The sequence below is a fragment of the Loxodonta africana genome, chromosome 18 (genome assembly GCF_030014295.1).
Source record: "Loxodonta africana isolate mLoxAfr1 chromosome 18, mLoxAfr1.hap2, whole genome shotgun sequence".
Lineage (NCBI taxonomy): Eukaryota > Metazoa > Chordata > Mammalia > Proboscidea > Elephantidae > Loxodonta > Loxodonta africana.
In genome coordinates, this window is record NC_087359.1 from 23,890,195 (window position 1) to 23,906,776 (window position 16,582).

Below are 16,582 nucleotides of genomic sequence, written 5' to 3' on the forward strand. Positions count from 1 at the left end.
TTCTGCCAGTCACCTGTGCCTATGTGAAGGAAAAGACCTCTAGCCTCAAACACTTGATGTATCTCCCCCCGCAACACCTCCACTGTTTCCTCAAAACATTTCTTTTTTTTTTTTTTTTTTACAGAATCAAAAATCTTACAAAAGCATATAAAGGAAAGCATGAAAAAGTAGACGCTTTGAAAGGTAAAGAAATAACATTATATTTTAGATGGCTTTTAAATTTAGTGACTATTCCTCATTTGCTGATGTGGCACAACTCAAAATGAGAAGAAACAGCTGCAAACATCCATTAATAATCGAAACTTGGAGTGTACGAAGTATGAATCTAGGAAAACTGAAAACTGTCAAAATGAAATGGAACACATAAAGATCGTTATCCTAGGCATTAGTGAGCTGAAATGGACTGGTATTGGTCATTCTGAATCAGACAATCATATGGTCCACTGTGCCGAGAACAGCAACTTGAAGAGGAATGGCAGTGTATTCATTGTCAAAGAGAAATTTCAAGATCTATCCTGAAGCACAATGCTGTCAGTGATAGGATAATATCCATACACCTACAAGGAAGACCAGTTAATATGACTATTATTCAAATTTACACAGCAACCACTAAGGCCAAAGATGAAGAAATTGAAGATTTTTACCAATTTCTGCAGTCTGAAATTGATCAAACATGAAATCAAGATGCACTGATAATTACTGGTGATTGGAATGCAAAGTTGGAAACAAAAAAGGACAAGTAGTTGAAAAATGTGACCTTGGTGATAGAAATGATGCCAGATATTGAATGTTTGAATTTTGCAAGACCAACAACTTCTTCATTGCAAATACCTTTTACTATACACATGGACCTAGGCAGATGGAAAACATAGAAATCAAATCGACTACATCTGTGGAAAGAGATGATGGAAAAGCTCAATATCATCAGTCAAAACAAGGCCAGGGGCTGACTGCAGATCAGACCAATTACTCATATGCAAGTTCAAGTCAAAACTGAAGAAAATTAGAACAAGTCCACGAAAGCCAGAGTATGACCTTGCATATATCCCATCTGAACTTAGAGACCATCTCAAGAATAGATTTGACAAGTTGAAAACTAATTATCGAAGAGCAGAAGAGTTGTGGAATGACATCAAGGACATCATACATGAAGAAAGCAAGAGGCCATTAAAAAGACAGGAGAGAAAGAAAAGACCTAAATGGATGTCAGAAGAGACTCTGAAACTTGCTCTTGAACATCGACTAGCTAAAGCAAAAGGAAAAAATGATGAAAAAGCTGAACAGAAGATTTCAAAGCGTGGCTCAAGAAGACAAAGTAAAGTATTATGGATGACAAGTGCAAAGAGCTGGAGATAGAAAACCACAAGGGAAAAACACACTCAGCATTTCTAAAGCTGAAAGACCTGAAGAAAAAATTCAAGCCTCGAGTTGCAATACTGAAGGATTCTATGGGGAAAATGTTAAATGATTCAGGAAGTACCAAAAAAAAAAAAAAGATGGAAGAAATACACAGAGTCACTATACCAAAAAGAATTTGTCGACATTGAACCATTTCAGTAGGTAACATATGATCAGGATCCGATGGTACTCATGTGAAAGTCCAAGCTGCAATAAAGCCATTGGCAAAAAACAAAGTTCAGGGAATTGATGGAATACCAATTGAGATGTTTCAGCAAAGGAGTGCAGCACTGAAAGTGTTCACTCGTCTATGCCAAGAAATTTGGAAGACAGGTACCTGGCCAACCAGCTGGAAAAGATCCATATTTATGCCTATTCCCAAGGAAGGTGATCCAACCGAATGCGGAAATTATCAAACAATATCATTAATATCACATGCAAGCAAAATTTTGCTGAAGGTCATTCAAAAGTGGCTGCACCACTCTATCCAGAGGGAACTGCCAGAAATTCAAACCAGATTTAGAAGAGGACGTGAAACTAGGGATATCATAGCTGATGTCAGATGGATTCTGGTTGAAAGCAGAGAATACCAGAAAGATGTTTACCTATGTTTTATTGACTATGCTAAGGCATTCGGCTGTGTGAATCATAACAAATTATGGAGAACATTGCAGAGAATGGGAATTCTGGAACACTTAATTGCACTCTTGAGAAATCTGTACATGGATCAAGAGGCAGTCGTTCAAACAGAACAAGGGGATGCTACATGGTTGAAAGTCAGGAAAGGTATGTGTCCAGGTTGTATACGCTTTCACCATACCTGTTCAATCTGTATGCCAAGTAAATAATCCAAGAAGCTGGACTATATGAAGAAGAATGGGGCATCAGGATTGGAGGAAGGCTCATTAACAACCTGCGTTGTGCAGATAACATCACTTTGTTTGCTGAGAGTGAAGAGGATTTGAAGTACTTCCTGATGAAGATCAAAGACCACAGCCTTCAGTATGGATTTTACTTCAACATAAAGAAAATAAAAATCCTCACAACTGGACCAATAAGCAAAGTCATGATAAATGGAGAAAAGTTTGAAGTTGTCAAGGATTTCATTTTACTTGGATCCACAATCAACACCCATGGAAGCAGCAATCAAGAAATCAAAAGAAGCGTTGCGTTGGGCAAATCTGCTGCAAAAGACCTCTTTAAAGTGTTGAGGACTAAGGTGTGCCTGACCCAAGCCATGATGTTTTCAATTGCCTCATATGCATGCTAAAGCTTGACAGTAAATAAGGAAAACCGAAGAAGAATTGACACCTTTCAAATTGTGGTGTTGGCAAAGAATATTGAATTTACCATGGAATGCCAAAAGAATGAACAAATCTCTCTTGGAAGAAATACAACAAGAATGCTCCTTAAAAGCAAGGATGGCAAGACTATGTCTCACGTACTTTGGACATGTTATCAGGAGGGACTAGTCCCTGCAGAAGGACATCATATTTGGTAAAGTAGAGAGTCAGTGAAAAAGAGGAAGACCTTCAAGGAGATGGATTGACACAGGGGCCGCAACAATGGGCTCTAGCATAGCAACAATTGTGAGGATGGCGCAGGACCGGGCAGTGTTTTGTTCTGTTGTTCATAGGGTCGCTATGAGTTGAAATCAAGTAGATGGCACCGAACAACAACCTAACAACCTCACTGTAGAGTGGCTTGGTAAGGATTAAGAACAGATTTCCAGATAATATGGCTATCTTTTCTTTGAACTCATTACGTTTCCTTTCAAGTAAGTTAAAACCCATGTAAGAAATTTAGAAAATCAGGGGTACCATTCGGAAACTTATGGGTTTGAAAGATACATGATAGCTCCCTGAAATTCTTTTACTGTCAGCTCATAATATCCTCTAATTCTAAAACTATCTTTATTAAGGTCTGTCTTTTAAGATAAAACCTCTTTTATCCAATAAATTGTTAATCACATAGGCGATGTACAACTGTTAAAATGTGTATCACATGAGGTACAATTTTAAAAGAAGGAATTTTGAGATGGATTTTCTGTTGACTATTGCTAGCCAAACATATTCATACTGTAAGACATTATAAAAGTTTCAGAGAACGTAAAGCTAGTAAGTTTTAAGTATGTCTATGTGTATGTGTGTGTGTATATATATATAATTTTTTTTTTAAATAATGCCAGGTCTGACATTTGATGTATATGAAGGCCAGATCACTGCCTTCCTTGGTCACAGTGGAGCTGGAAAAACCACGCTGTTAAATGTGCTCAGTGGGCTGTCAGTTCCAACATCAGGTGAGAGAATAATGATCCAAAGACAAGTACAGGGGCAAACCAATCAACAGTTCATTTCCATTAACTATTAATCATCCCCAGGTATTTAAGACAGAAGTTTGAGGAATTTCTTTAAGTTATTGTTTTATATAATTCTCCTTCTGTGGGAAAATGTTGTTCGTGATTTAAATATTTCATGATACTAGCTGTTAAAAACAGTAAGACTTTGGCATTTAAAGACATCGACTATTCATTAAGAGTGAGAGAGGGAGCGATTTGCAAATGGACAGTCAGTTCTAGGGAAACTGCTGCGAGTATGGCAAAATGTTTTTTTGTTTCTATGCCACTTACAATCTTGTGATAAAAGAAGGCACAGTTGGTTCTTTGAAGGTTATGCAGTAGTACAGAAGAACAAGTCACACGGACCTAGAGATACAGGTCTTGGGGAAAAAGAAACTTTTAGGCTACATATCTACCACCTGTTACTTCAAAGTGAGCATGGTCCTTGGGAAGCTAGAAGGGGCATCTTGAGGGATTAATGAGATTGGTTTGCAGGAGTGCAGTTAATGATAAAACACTTAGAAGTCTCGGAGGGTGGTCCAGGCTTATGTGGGAATTGTTTAATTTTAGCATAGCTTTATGCTTCTTAGGTTACTAAATAGTATTCCAGCTGAAACAGATGTTATTGTGAACGTTACTTTGAAGTTTTTAATTGGTCAGTTGTGTATTCATTACTGGCAAATATATTTAAACAAATCTGGTGATTGACTTAAATTATTTTCCATTTTAAAACGTCTTAAACGAAGCTTGATGCATCATCCTGATGCTAACTCTCCCTTCTGCATACAGGTTCCGTCACCATCTATAATCGCACACTTTCAGAAATGGCTGACTTGGAAAGCGTCATCAAGCTGACTGGAGTGTGTCCACAATCCAACGTGCACTTTGGCATTCTCACAGTGAAAGAAAATCTCAGGCTGTTTGCAAAAATAAGAGGCATTCAGCCACAGGAAGTGGATAGAGAGGTACATGAAGATGTTAAAAAAAATTTTTTTTTTAGAAGTCGCCAAACCATGAAAATGAAATTCTTTGTCTAGAAAATTCTTAAGTATTTGTGTTAAATAATTTCTACATGATTCGTTGTCTAAAGGCTAAGCAAAAAGTCCTTTTGTAAAGTAAAAGGGCCAAATGACAGTGTTTTAAAAATGAACATTTAAGGGGTTTGGACCAAGCGTTTTTTATTCCATTAGGTACGACGAGTTTTACTGGACTTGGAGATGGAAAATACTCAAGACATCCTTGCTCAAAATTTAAGTGGTAGACAAAAAAGAAAACTAACCTTTGGGATTGCCATTTTAGGAGATCCTCAGGTAAGTAGGACTAAAATCGCTGGTGAAATCAGATCGAAGACTACAAGAATATTGTTTTAGATCAAAATTCACAAATGATAGATATAGGAGAACTTTTACAGTGAAGCATTCAGTACTGAAATATTTCTCCCAAATACTCTTATAAACTGATTACTTTTTAAAGGAATATTGCCCCAAAGAGGAAAGTTATTTTATGTGCTTTCCCACTGTGCAGATTTTATTATTGGATGAACCGACTGCTGGATTGGATCCCCTTTCAAGGCACAGAATATGGAACCTCCTGAAGGAGCGAAAATCAGATCACGTAATCCTCTTCAGCACCCAGTTCATGGATGAGGCTGACATCCTGGCTGGTGATTGTTGGTTTTCTTCCATGTATCTTAGTGAGGAATCAGGGGCACATGTGGGATATGCATAGATATGTCCACACATTTCCCTGCTGAGTGCCTTGCACCAAGACGGGAGAATCTTGTTCCCACCCATTTGAGCGTCTGCATCCCAAAGTGCTCTATCCCATGGAAGTATTCTGATTCCATTGCAAGGCAACCCAGCGATTGTAAAAAATATGCCATATTCTCAAGGAGATATTAAGTTTTGTTCATTTTAGATGTCAGATAATTTAAAACAATTAAATCCTTTTGATGCATGCTAATTTTAAAAAATATACACTGATTCTGACTCATGGTGGCCCCATGTGTGTCAAAATAGAACTATGCTCTATAAGGTTTTCAGTGACTGATTTTTCAGAAGCAGGTCATTAAGACTTTCTTCCGAGGTGCCTCTGGGTGGACTCAAACTTCCGACCGTGCGGTTAGCAGCCAAATGCATTAACCGTTTGCACCGCACAGGGACTCCCTACTAGACAATAAACTAACATATTTTAACCATTTTAGTTTTTGCATGACAAAGAAAGTGGCTTACATACAACTGGAGGTAGAATGCATGTATTTTATTGAGTCATGTTCCTAAAATATATTGTTTAGTAATGAATCTGCTCTGCCTTTTATAAATAGTGAAGGAATAGCTCCTTACTACAATTTCTTGTTTATACTTTCTACTTAGATCGGAAGGTGTTCATATCCAATGGGAGCCTGAAATGTGCAGGCTCTTCTCTATTCCTGAAGAAGAAATGGGGCATTGGCTACCATTTAAGGTACAGCCCTTAATGTCGAAGACACTTTGGAACATGTTGGAAATATTGGAAACCTGTGATATCAGTATTAGCCTGTCAAAGTAGGCCATACAACTATGTTCGTTTCAAGATAACTGTGCTACAACTAAGCTATAACTCCTCTCTTTTTTAGACAGAATTTAGAATAGGTGAGTGTGTATACGATGACAATATAAAGATGATTAGACTAAATTTAATTAAAATTTTTGGAAAATATTTTTACAACATGTCGCTTGCTAAGAACAATTTAAGATATTATTGCATTGGGAAATCTGCTACAAAAGACCTCTTTAAACTCTTGAAAAGCAAAGATGTCACCTGGAAGACTAAGTTTTGCCTGATCCAAGCCATGGTGTTTTCAATCTTATATGCATGCGAAAGCTGGATAATGCATAAGGAAGACCGAAGAAGAATTGACACCTTTGAATTGTGGTGTTGGTGAAGAATATTGAATTTACCATGGCCTGCCAAAAGAATGAACAAATCTGTCTTGAAAGAAGTATACCTAGGATGTTCCTTAGAAGCACTGATGGTGAGACTATGTCTTACACACTTTGGTCATGTTATCAGGAGGAACCAGTCCCTGGAGAAGGACATCATGCTTGGTAAAGTAAAGGATCAGAGAAAAAGAGGAAGGCCCTCAATGAGATGGATCGACACAGTTCCTCAACAATGGGCTCAAGTGTAACTATGATTATGAGGATGGCGCAGGAATGGGCAGTGTTTTGTTCTGTTGTACATAGGGTCATTATGAGTCAGAATCGACTAGATGGCACCTAACAATAACAACAACCCTTGCTTTGTTTTTGTTCACCTTGATGTTTCAGTAGTTTTCTCTCTGGTCCTCCTGACTTCGTTCTTTCCACCATTCCATTCTTTTCTGCCTCTTTCTCTTCCTGATAATTATTATCATTATTAAATAATGTCTATCACTTATTAGGAGACCTGGTGGCGCAGTGGTTAAGAGCTTGGCTGCTAACCAAAAGCTCAAATCCACCAGCCGCTCGTTGGAAACCCTGCCCGGCAGTTCTACTCCATCCTATAGGGTCGCTGTAAGTCAGAATTGACTCGACAGCAACGGGCTTGGTTTTGATTTATCACTTAAGTGTTGATTACGTTTTAGGTACTTGCTAAGACATTTTTATAGAGAAATTTATACTATTATATTCAACCTTCCAAATAACTCTAAGAAGACGGTATTGTTTGTGAGTGGCAGAGTCTTGGGACTAAGATTACATTTGTGATGTGTACCACTTTGTATTCTTCCCTTTATAATTTTCTTATTTCTAAGAATATAATTCAAAGTACATCATTCCCAGTGGTTGAATGGATCGCCCCCTTACTTACTCAGAGTGCCTAACCTGCTCAAATCTACCGTTTCATCATTATTGCTTGTTACAACCCAACTGAATCAATGTCCTCCAACTAAAACAAACCACTCACTGTTCTCTAGGTATGTTCTGTGGCTTAGTTCTCCCGTTTCTAGCTGGGGTAGGACTTCTGTCTAAGGTATCTTCCTCCAACTCATTTGACCATGTTCAAATCGTATCCGTTCTTGAAGGTCTTTTTTGAGCTTTTCAGTGAGCTCCCTCATTGCTGCAACTCTAAAAGCATTCTTTTAAATTTTTGCCTTAGTTGTCATTGTGTGCCATCGAGTAAATTCCAACTCATAGCAACCCTATAGGACAGAGTAGAACTGCCCCACGGGATTTCCGAGGCTGTAATCTTTATGGAAGCAGATCGCCACATCTTTCTCTCATGAGCAACTTCATTAACTTCGTTGATCCTCAGTAACTTCCTTTATAGAATGGGGGTAATAATACCTACTTTGTGGAGAAGGCTATAAAATATTGAATGAGTGAATACCTGGTAGGGTGCCAAGGGCTCGATTGCTTTAACTCATCTTCCCTCTCCCTCACTTCTGTACTCTGCTGCTATACTTTACAGTTATGTTAGAAGCTCTTTGAAGGAAGGGATTGCATTCTTCCCATTTGGTATCCTTGACAGTGCTTAGCACAGGGCTTTGTAAGCACAGGATAGTTTTTTTTTTCTAAAATTGATTTTTTAGATTTGTGCCATCAAAGCCGTTGTAATGCTCTCAGTACATTTCAATGGATGTGGCTAATAACGGAGTTTCTTAAAATCCAATGATTTCCTCAGAAACTTTATACCTTCTCATCAAAAAGACAGACCAGCTTTGATATGAATGATTTTGGGTTAAAAAAAGGAGTGAAAAAAAGAGCTAACATTTAGTGAGGGTTTACTTACTGCAAGGCCCTGTGCTAATTCATACATACTTTTTTCTTTCTATCTTCAGAATCCCCTTGAGAGATGGCTATTATTTCACCTCACAGATGAGGAAACTGATGCTTAGGGACATCAAACAACTTGTCTAAATTCTAGAACCTGGATCAGTTTGACATTAAGCCCATGTTCCTAATGACTGAACCAAATTATCTCCATTTTTGTTTTACCATGTTCAAGTCCTAGTTTTTGCAGAACTTATACAGCAGTGGAAAGGCAGAATTCAAAGTCAAGTTTTTGAATAAACTGATAAAAATTTGGGCATTCCCCCCACCTCACCCCAGCTGAAATCTGGATAAGATCTCTCTTCTCCAAATAACCGCCCTTCCGTCACCTCATCTGTCTCTAATTATCCCTGGTAGTAATTTCTCTGCCACCTTGTATAGATTATACAGTTTGGACCATAATAGTATTTTTATGAATTGCTTCTTCCAGTATATTATACATATTTTGTCTCATAAATATTAATGAGATGATAGACATATGCCACATAAACAAACAAACAAAGAAACTGTTGCTGTCGAGTCGATTCCAACTCATACTGACCCTATAGGTCATGGTGGAACTGCCCCATAAGGCTTCCAGGGAGCTGCTGGTGGATTTGAACTGCAGACCTTTTTTGATTAACAGCTAAGCTCTTAAGCACTGAGCCACCAGGGCTCTACATACCACATAGTTAGGAAATTATTTTTTTAGAAATACTGTTGGATAAAAATAACTTTAACTTACTATTTAACTTTTTTTATTGAGGTGAAATTTACATAACATGAAATTAACCATTTTAAGATGTACAATTCAGTGGCATTTAATACACACACAATATTGTGCAGCCGTCACCTCTATCTAGTTCCAAGCATTTCCATCACAGCAAATCAACCCAATACCCATTAATCAGTCACTCCCTACTCTCCCTTCCCTCCCCCCAGCTCCTGGTCACCACCAATTTACTTTCTATCTCTACCGATTTTCCTATTCTGGACATTTTCATATGAGTGGAATCTGTGACCTATTGTATCTGGCTTCTTTCCCTTAGCATAATGTTTTCAAGGTTCATCCATGTCATAGCATGTATGGGCCCTTCATTCCTTTTTATGGCCCAGTAATAGTCCATACCACAATTTGTTTATACATTCATCCATTGATGTGCACTTGGGTAGTTTCCACTTGTTGGCTAACCTACCCGTTTTCAATTCCAGTTTGCACCTGAATGAAATGTGTGATCCAGAGGGCATTACGTCACTCATTAAACATCACATCCCCGATGCCAAATTAACAGCACAAAGTGAGGAAAAGCTTGTATACGTTTTGCCTTTGGAAAGGACAAACAAATTTCCAGGTAACAGAATGTGGAGACCACAGAATGATTTGAGAAACACGTTACTAACATTAAAGGTGACTAATATTTAATATTTTAAAACTTGCTAGGTATATGGAACTGTGCTTTAACACATTTAATATTCTTAACCATAAGGTCAGTTCTAATATATGTTGCTCTGTGCTATGGAGTCGATTCTGACTCATAAAGCGAGCCTATATGATGGAGAAGAACTGCCCCATAGGGTTTCCTAGACTGTAATCTTTATGGAAGCAGATGGCCAGGTCTTTTCTCCCACACAACCAGTGGTAGGTTTGAACCACTGACCTTTCAGTTTGCAGCTGAGCGCTTAACCATTGCACCACCAGGCCTCCTTGTTGTAATATTAGCCTCTGGTATTATCCCCACATCAGTTACATATAAACTGTAGCATGAAGATGTTAAATCTGCTAAAAGTCCCAAGATGTAGAATTAAGAGGAATGTTTGGGGAATTTGCCTCAGGAGTGAATGAGAGAGTACAGCCAGAGCAGAAAGAGATCTGAGCAAACAACAGCAGACTGTTGACAGGGAGCTGTAGGAATGGTATACACAATATGTAGAATGTTTTATAAACACCATCACGTAATATTATCATTTAAGTAAATCAAGAGTAATTGTGCCTGACTGTATGCTGGTGAACATTCTAGAATTCCTAATTGAGGTGGAAACATAAAAGCCTTGAGGATCATTGCCTTTACCACTTTTCTATCAGGTCTTCCAATGCGCTGTTTCATATCCAAGAGTCTTAAGGTAGATTTTTTTTTTTCTCCTTTTTAGAGTGTAGATTTATTGAGTTCAAGGAATTTTTCAACTCTTAATGGAGGACTCTGGAACCACTCTGCATGCTTGAATCAATAAGTCTGCCATGTTGTTGCTGTCAGTTTCCACAGACCCACTGCTGTCAAGTTAATTCCGACTCGTAGCAACCCTATAGGACAGAGTAGAACTGCCCAATAGGGTTTCTAAGGCTGTCATCTTTATGGAAGTAGACTGCCACATCTTTCTCCTGTGGAGAAGCTGGTAGATTCATGTTTAAAAAAGAAACACAGCACCAGACAATGAAATGCAGTGGTTGAATTATCAGACACTGGAATGGACGGCCTAGATTCAAATCCCAGCTGTGCCATTATGAGCTCTGCAATGCTGGATAAGTTACGTCACTCTTCTGTTCCTCAGTTTCCTAGTTTGTAAAAATGGAGATAGTAATAGTACCAACTTTATAGCATTGCTATGAGGATTAAATGAGTTAATGTATTTAAATTTATTATTCAAATATTAAATATAAGTAATGCTCCTGGAATAATACCAAACATGTAGCACATATGGTATTTTCAAACCTAAGCCACTCTCAACTATAGGATGTGCCACTAAGAAAGAAACAGAAAGAAGCAATGCTGCCATTTAAAATATGGCCTACCATTTCATATGATACATCCTTATATCATTTGTGTTCAAAATTGATGAAACTTAATTATCAGAATCAGTGAAATAATGGTAAACCTAGATGCATTCACAGTACATTTGAGATACATATCACTTATAAAATTGAAATCTTTATGAAGACCACAAAGCAAAGTGTTTCCTGATTGCTTATGAAATGAATTTCAAAAGGGATGAACAATTTAGAGGAAGATTGAAGAAGAGCCAGTACTTAGGTGAATTTAAGAACTTAATAAATAAAAAAAATAAATAAATAGTGAGCATGAATTCATCTTCTCTTTTTCTCTTCCAATATTTGTATTAGTTTATCCTTTATCCTACTTTCAGTTTTCCTGAACTTCCCAAGAATTATTCCCAAAATATGTCAAAAAGGCCCCATAATCCTTCAAAAGGACCTACTCTCTCTTAAGGCTCTTATGTAATTTTTATACCATGGTCAGAGCTAGCAGAAAGAGAGAAGGCCTCCAGTGTGCAAAGTAACATAATAATTTGTTCTTTCCTTTGATTTTTATTTTATTTTTACAAACGAGGGAAGATTTTGTGGCACTTAAATATTTGTATAAACTTTAGTTCTTTTGTTTTTTATCATTATTGTTGCTTAGCAGTTATCTTTAACATGAAAACACAAATCTCTATTCTCTGGAAAATATCCTGTAACTAATGGGGGCTTAGAATTAAACAATCCCCATAATTTAACAGCATTAAAAGTTTTAAAACACATTACATAAAATATAATACAATGTTTTCAAAGAATTTATACATGTATATATATACACAGTTTTCTAAGAATGAAAAAATAAATGGACTTTTATACAAGAAAGACATGGAAATTAACAAATTGTACAGATCATTTTAGAAACAAGGGGAATTTGTATCACAGTTTTGTTTATGATGAATGCATTTAGCCTATCACATTTAGCCTATTTTTGACAAAGTATAGTTATTACCAACTTTGTTATAAATTATATTATTTTAATCTATTTTTGTGCCTACTTTTAGACCTTTACAGGGATCTTGATAGATGTTCTAACCAGGGCATCGAGAATTATGGTGTTTCCATGACAACTTTGAATGAAGTGTTCTTGAAACTAGAAGGAAAATCAGCTATTGAAGAATCAGGTAAAAATAGATCCTCATGGAACAGACAATGCATATGTACTATAATATCGTTGCTGTTGTTAGGTGTCGTCCAGTCATAGCAACCCTACATGCAACAGAACAAAACACTGCCCGGTCCTGCACCATTCTCACAGTCATTGCTGTGCCCATGAGCCCATAATTATAGCCACTGTATCAGTGCATCTTATTGAGGGTCTTCCTCTCTTTCACTGACCTTCTATTTTACTAAGCATGATGTTCTCTAGGGCCTGGTCCCTCTTGATAACATGTCCAAAGCACAGCAATCAAAGTCTTCCATCCTTGCTTCTAAGGAGCATTCTGGTTGTATTTCTTCCAAGACAGAGTGTTCACTCTTCTGCCAGTCTATGGCGTATTCGGTATTCTTCACCAACACCTTAATTCAAAGGCATCAACTCTTCTTCGGTCTTCCTTATTCATTGTCCATATGAGGCGACTGAAAACACCATGGCTTGGGTCAGGTACACCTTAGTCTTCAAAGTGACACCTTTGGTTTTTGCAGATGTACCCAATGCAATACGTCATTTGATTTCTTGACTGCTGCTTCCATGGGTGTTGATTGTCAATCCAAGTAAAATGAAATCCTCGACAACTTCAATCTTTTCTCTATTTATCATGATGTTGCTTGTTGCTCCAGTTGTGAGGATTTTTGTTTTCTATATGTCGAGGCGTAATCCATACTGAAGATTGTGGTCTTTGATCTTTATCAGTAAGTGCTTCAAGTCCTCTTCACTTTCAGCAAGCAACGTTGTGTCAGCTGCATAATACAGTTTGTTAATGAGTCTTCCTCCAATCCTGATGTCACATTTGTCTCATATATTCCGACTTCTTGGATTATTTGCTCAGTATACAGACTGAATAAGTATGACAAAAGTTTACAACCCTGATGCACACCTTTCCTGATTTTATTCCACACAGTAGCAGTATCCCCTTTTTCTGTTCGAACGACTGCCTCTTGGTCTATGTACAGCTTCCACATGAGCACAATTAACTGTCCTGGAATTCCCTTTCTTCACAATATTGTCCATAATTTGTTATGAACAACACAGTCTTTGCATAGTCAATAAAACACAGGAAGACATCTTTCAGGTATTCTCTGCTCTCAGCGAAGATCCATCTGACATCAGTAACCATATTCCTCATTCCACATTCTCTTCTGAATCCAGCTTGAATTTCTAGCAGTTCCTTGTTGTACTCTGCAACTGATTTTGAATTATTGTCAGCAAAATTTTGCTTGCTTGTAGCATTGATATTGTTCGATAATTTCCTCATTCTGTTGGATCACCTTTCTTTGGGATGAGCTCTAATACAGATCTCTTCGAGTTTGTTGGCCAGGTAGCTGTCTTCCAAATTTCTTAGTATAGATGAGTGAGCACCTCTAGCTCTGCATCGGTTTGTTGAAACATCTCAATTTGTATTCTGTCAGTTTCTAGAGCCTTATTTTTCACCAATGCCTTCAGTGCAGCTTGGACTTTTTCCTTTAATATCATCTGTTCTTGATCATATGCTACCTCCTGAAATGGTTGAAATGTCAACCAATTCTTTTTGGTACAGTGACTCTGTGTATTCCTTCCATTTGCTCTTGATGCTTCCCATGGTGTTGAATCTTTTGCCCATAGAATCCTTCAACACTGAAACTTGAAGCTTGAATTTTTTCTGCAGTCCTTAACAGCTGGAGAAATGCCAAGTGTGTTCTTCCCTTTTGGTTTTCTAACTCCAGGTCTTTGCATGTTTCATTGTAATACTTTGTCTTCTTGAACAGCCCTTTGAAATCTTCTGTTCAGCTTTTACTTCATCATTTCTTCCACTAGCTTTAGCTGCTCTGTGTTTAAGAGCAAGTTTCACAGTCTCTTCTGACATCCATTTTGGCCTTTCCTTTCCTGTTTTTTTAATGATCTTTTGCTTTCTTTATTTATGATGTCCTGATGTCATCCCACAGTTCATCTGGTCTTCTGTCATTAGTGTTCAATGTGTTAAAGCTATTGTTGAGATGGTCTCTAAATTCAGGTGAGATATACTCAAGGTTGTACTTTGGTTCTCATGGGCTTGTTTTAATTTTCTTCAGCTTCAACTTGAACTTGCATATGAACGTTTGATGTTCTGTTTCATAGTCGGCCCTTGGCCTTGTTGTGACTGATGATATTGAAGTTTTCCAGGGTCTCTTTCCACAGATTTAATAAATTTGATTCCTGCGTATTCCTTCTGGCGAGGTGTACATGTATAGTCCCAGTTTATGTTGTTGAAAACTGGCATGTGCAATGAATAAGTCACTGGTCTTTCAAAATTCTCTCATGCAACCTCTGGTGTCATTTCTATCTCTAAGGCCGTATTTTCCAGCTACTGAACCTTCTTCTTTGAATGGACAACTTTCACATTCCAATCACCAATAATTATCAATGCATTTTTATTGCATGTTAGATCAATTTCAGATTGCAGAAGTTGGTAAAAATCTTCAGTTTCTTCATTTTTGGACTTAGTGGTTGTGGTGTAAATTTGAATAATAGTTGTATTAACTGGTCGTCTTTGTAACCCCTTGCGTTGAGTTGATTCCAACTCATAGTGACCCTGTAGGACAGAGTAGAACTGTTCCATAGGGTTTCTAAGGAGCAACTGGTTAGCAGCTGAAGTCTTAATCACTGTGCCATCAGGGCTCCCTTGTGGAAATATGGATATTATTCTATCACTGATAGAGTTGTACTTCAGGATAGATCTTGGAATGTTCTTTTCGATGATGAGCGTGTCACCATTCCTCTTTAAGTTGTCATTCCAGGCATAGTTGACCATAGGGTTGTCCGATTCAAAACGGCCAACACCAGTTCATTTCACCTCAGTAATGCCTATGATATTGACCTTTATGTTCCATTTATTTTTGACAAATTCCAATTTTCCTAGATGCGTATTTTGTACATTATATGTTCTGATTATTAACGGATGTTTGCAGCTGTTTCTTCTCATTTTGAGTCATACCACATCAGCAAATAAAGGTCTTGAAAGCTTGACTTCTTTCATGGCATTAAGGTCGACTCTACTTTGTGAAGGCAGCTCTTCCGTAGTCATATTTTGAATGCCTTCCAACATCTGAGGCTCATCTTCTGGCACTTTATCAGACAATGCTCTGCTGCTATTCATGAGGTTTTCCCCAGTCAATTTTTTTCGGAAGTAGACTGCCAGGTCCTTCTTCCTAGTCTGTTTTAGTCCGGAAGCCCCGCTGAAACGTGTCCACCATAAGTGACTCTGCTGGTATTTGAAATACTGGTGGCATAGACTCCAGCATCACAGCAACAAGCAAGCCACTACAGCATGGCAAACTGACAGACAAGTGGTAGAATATAATATTAGCAAACTATAAGTGCTACAGAGAAAATTAAAACAGAATTCTAGGTTGGCAGTTATATTTCTTGTAGCATTTTGAAGGCATTATACCAATAGCCTCAGGATTCTATTATTATTAAAAGATCTGTTGTCAATCTTATTGTCATTCCCTGTAATATATTCTGTCTTTTTTCTCTGATTACTTCTATGATATTTCCTGGTTTCTGGTTCACTATCATTTACTGTGTTTACTCTTAATTGTGATCTTTTATTTTCATTTTTGTCATTTCCTGGGTTTTTTTTTTTTTTGAGCATTTTTTATCTTCTTTATTTTATGCACTTCTAAAGTTATATACTCGACATCTTTTTTCAGTGCTTACATCTAACTTTTAATGTACACGTAGCTTTCCAGTGAAGTCTAGAGTTAATCAGTTTTTCTAGGCTCCTATTCAAAAAACTTTTAACTTGTTTTCTAGTAACTTTTATCTTGTTTTCACCAAGGCTGTATTGTTTCTACCACTTCCATGTTCTTGGAGAGGCATGGGGAAGTTGTTATACATACTAACTCCCCTTGGTTAGAAATATTACAATGGTTTATCTTTTGTAATCAAAAGATTTTTCTAGGTTGTCTATATATGAGTTTCTTTTCATTGATTTTCCTAGAATTAATTAAGTCCTTTAAAACTGAAGATACAGAACTTTGTTTTTTAGAAAACACAAGATTTTCTTCTATTGTACCATTATTTTTTGCTTCTTTCCCATTTCTTCAGCAGTTGCTCTAATAACTCCAGCACCCTTTAGCAAAAAGATGAGCATA

At 37.4% G+C, this 16,582-nt stretch overlaps 1 protein-coding gene across 4 annotated transcripts in view; it reads left to right on the forward strand.

The window, feature by feature from the left end:
- ABCA9 (ATP binding cassette subfamily A member 9) overlaps positions 1-16,582 on the forward strand; it is an 81,432-nt gene that overhangs the window by 28,661 nt on the left and 36,189 nt on the right. For all 4 annotated transcript variants that reach the window (XR_010318309.1, XM_003417288.3, XM_064270832.1 and 1 more), the window contains 8 exons: positions 125-183; positions 3,587-3,697; positions 4,526-4,701; positions 4,927-5,046; positions 5,261-5,399; positions 6,109-6,199; positions 9,718-9,857; positions 12,316-12,435. Coding sequence is in view for 3 of the 4 variants with exons in the window: in XM_003417288.3 (XP_003417336.2) it covers positions 125-183; positions 3,587-3,697; positions 4,526-4,701; positions 4,927-5,046; positions 5,261-5,399; positions 6,109-6,199; positions 9,718-9,857; positions 12,316-12,435 (956 nt within the window). In the remaining variant the exon portion in view is untranslated. The remainder of the gene's footprint in view (positions 1-124; positions 184-3,586; positions 3,698-4,525; positions 4,702-4,926; positions 5,047-5,260; positions 5,400-6,108; positions 6,200-9,717; positions 9,858-12,315; positions 12,436-16,582) is intronic.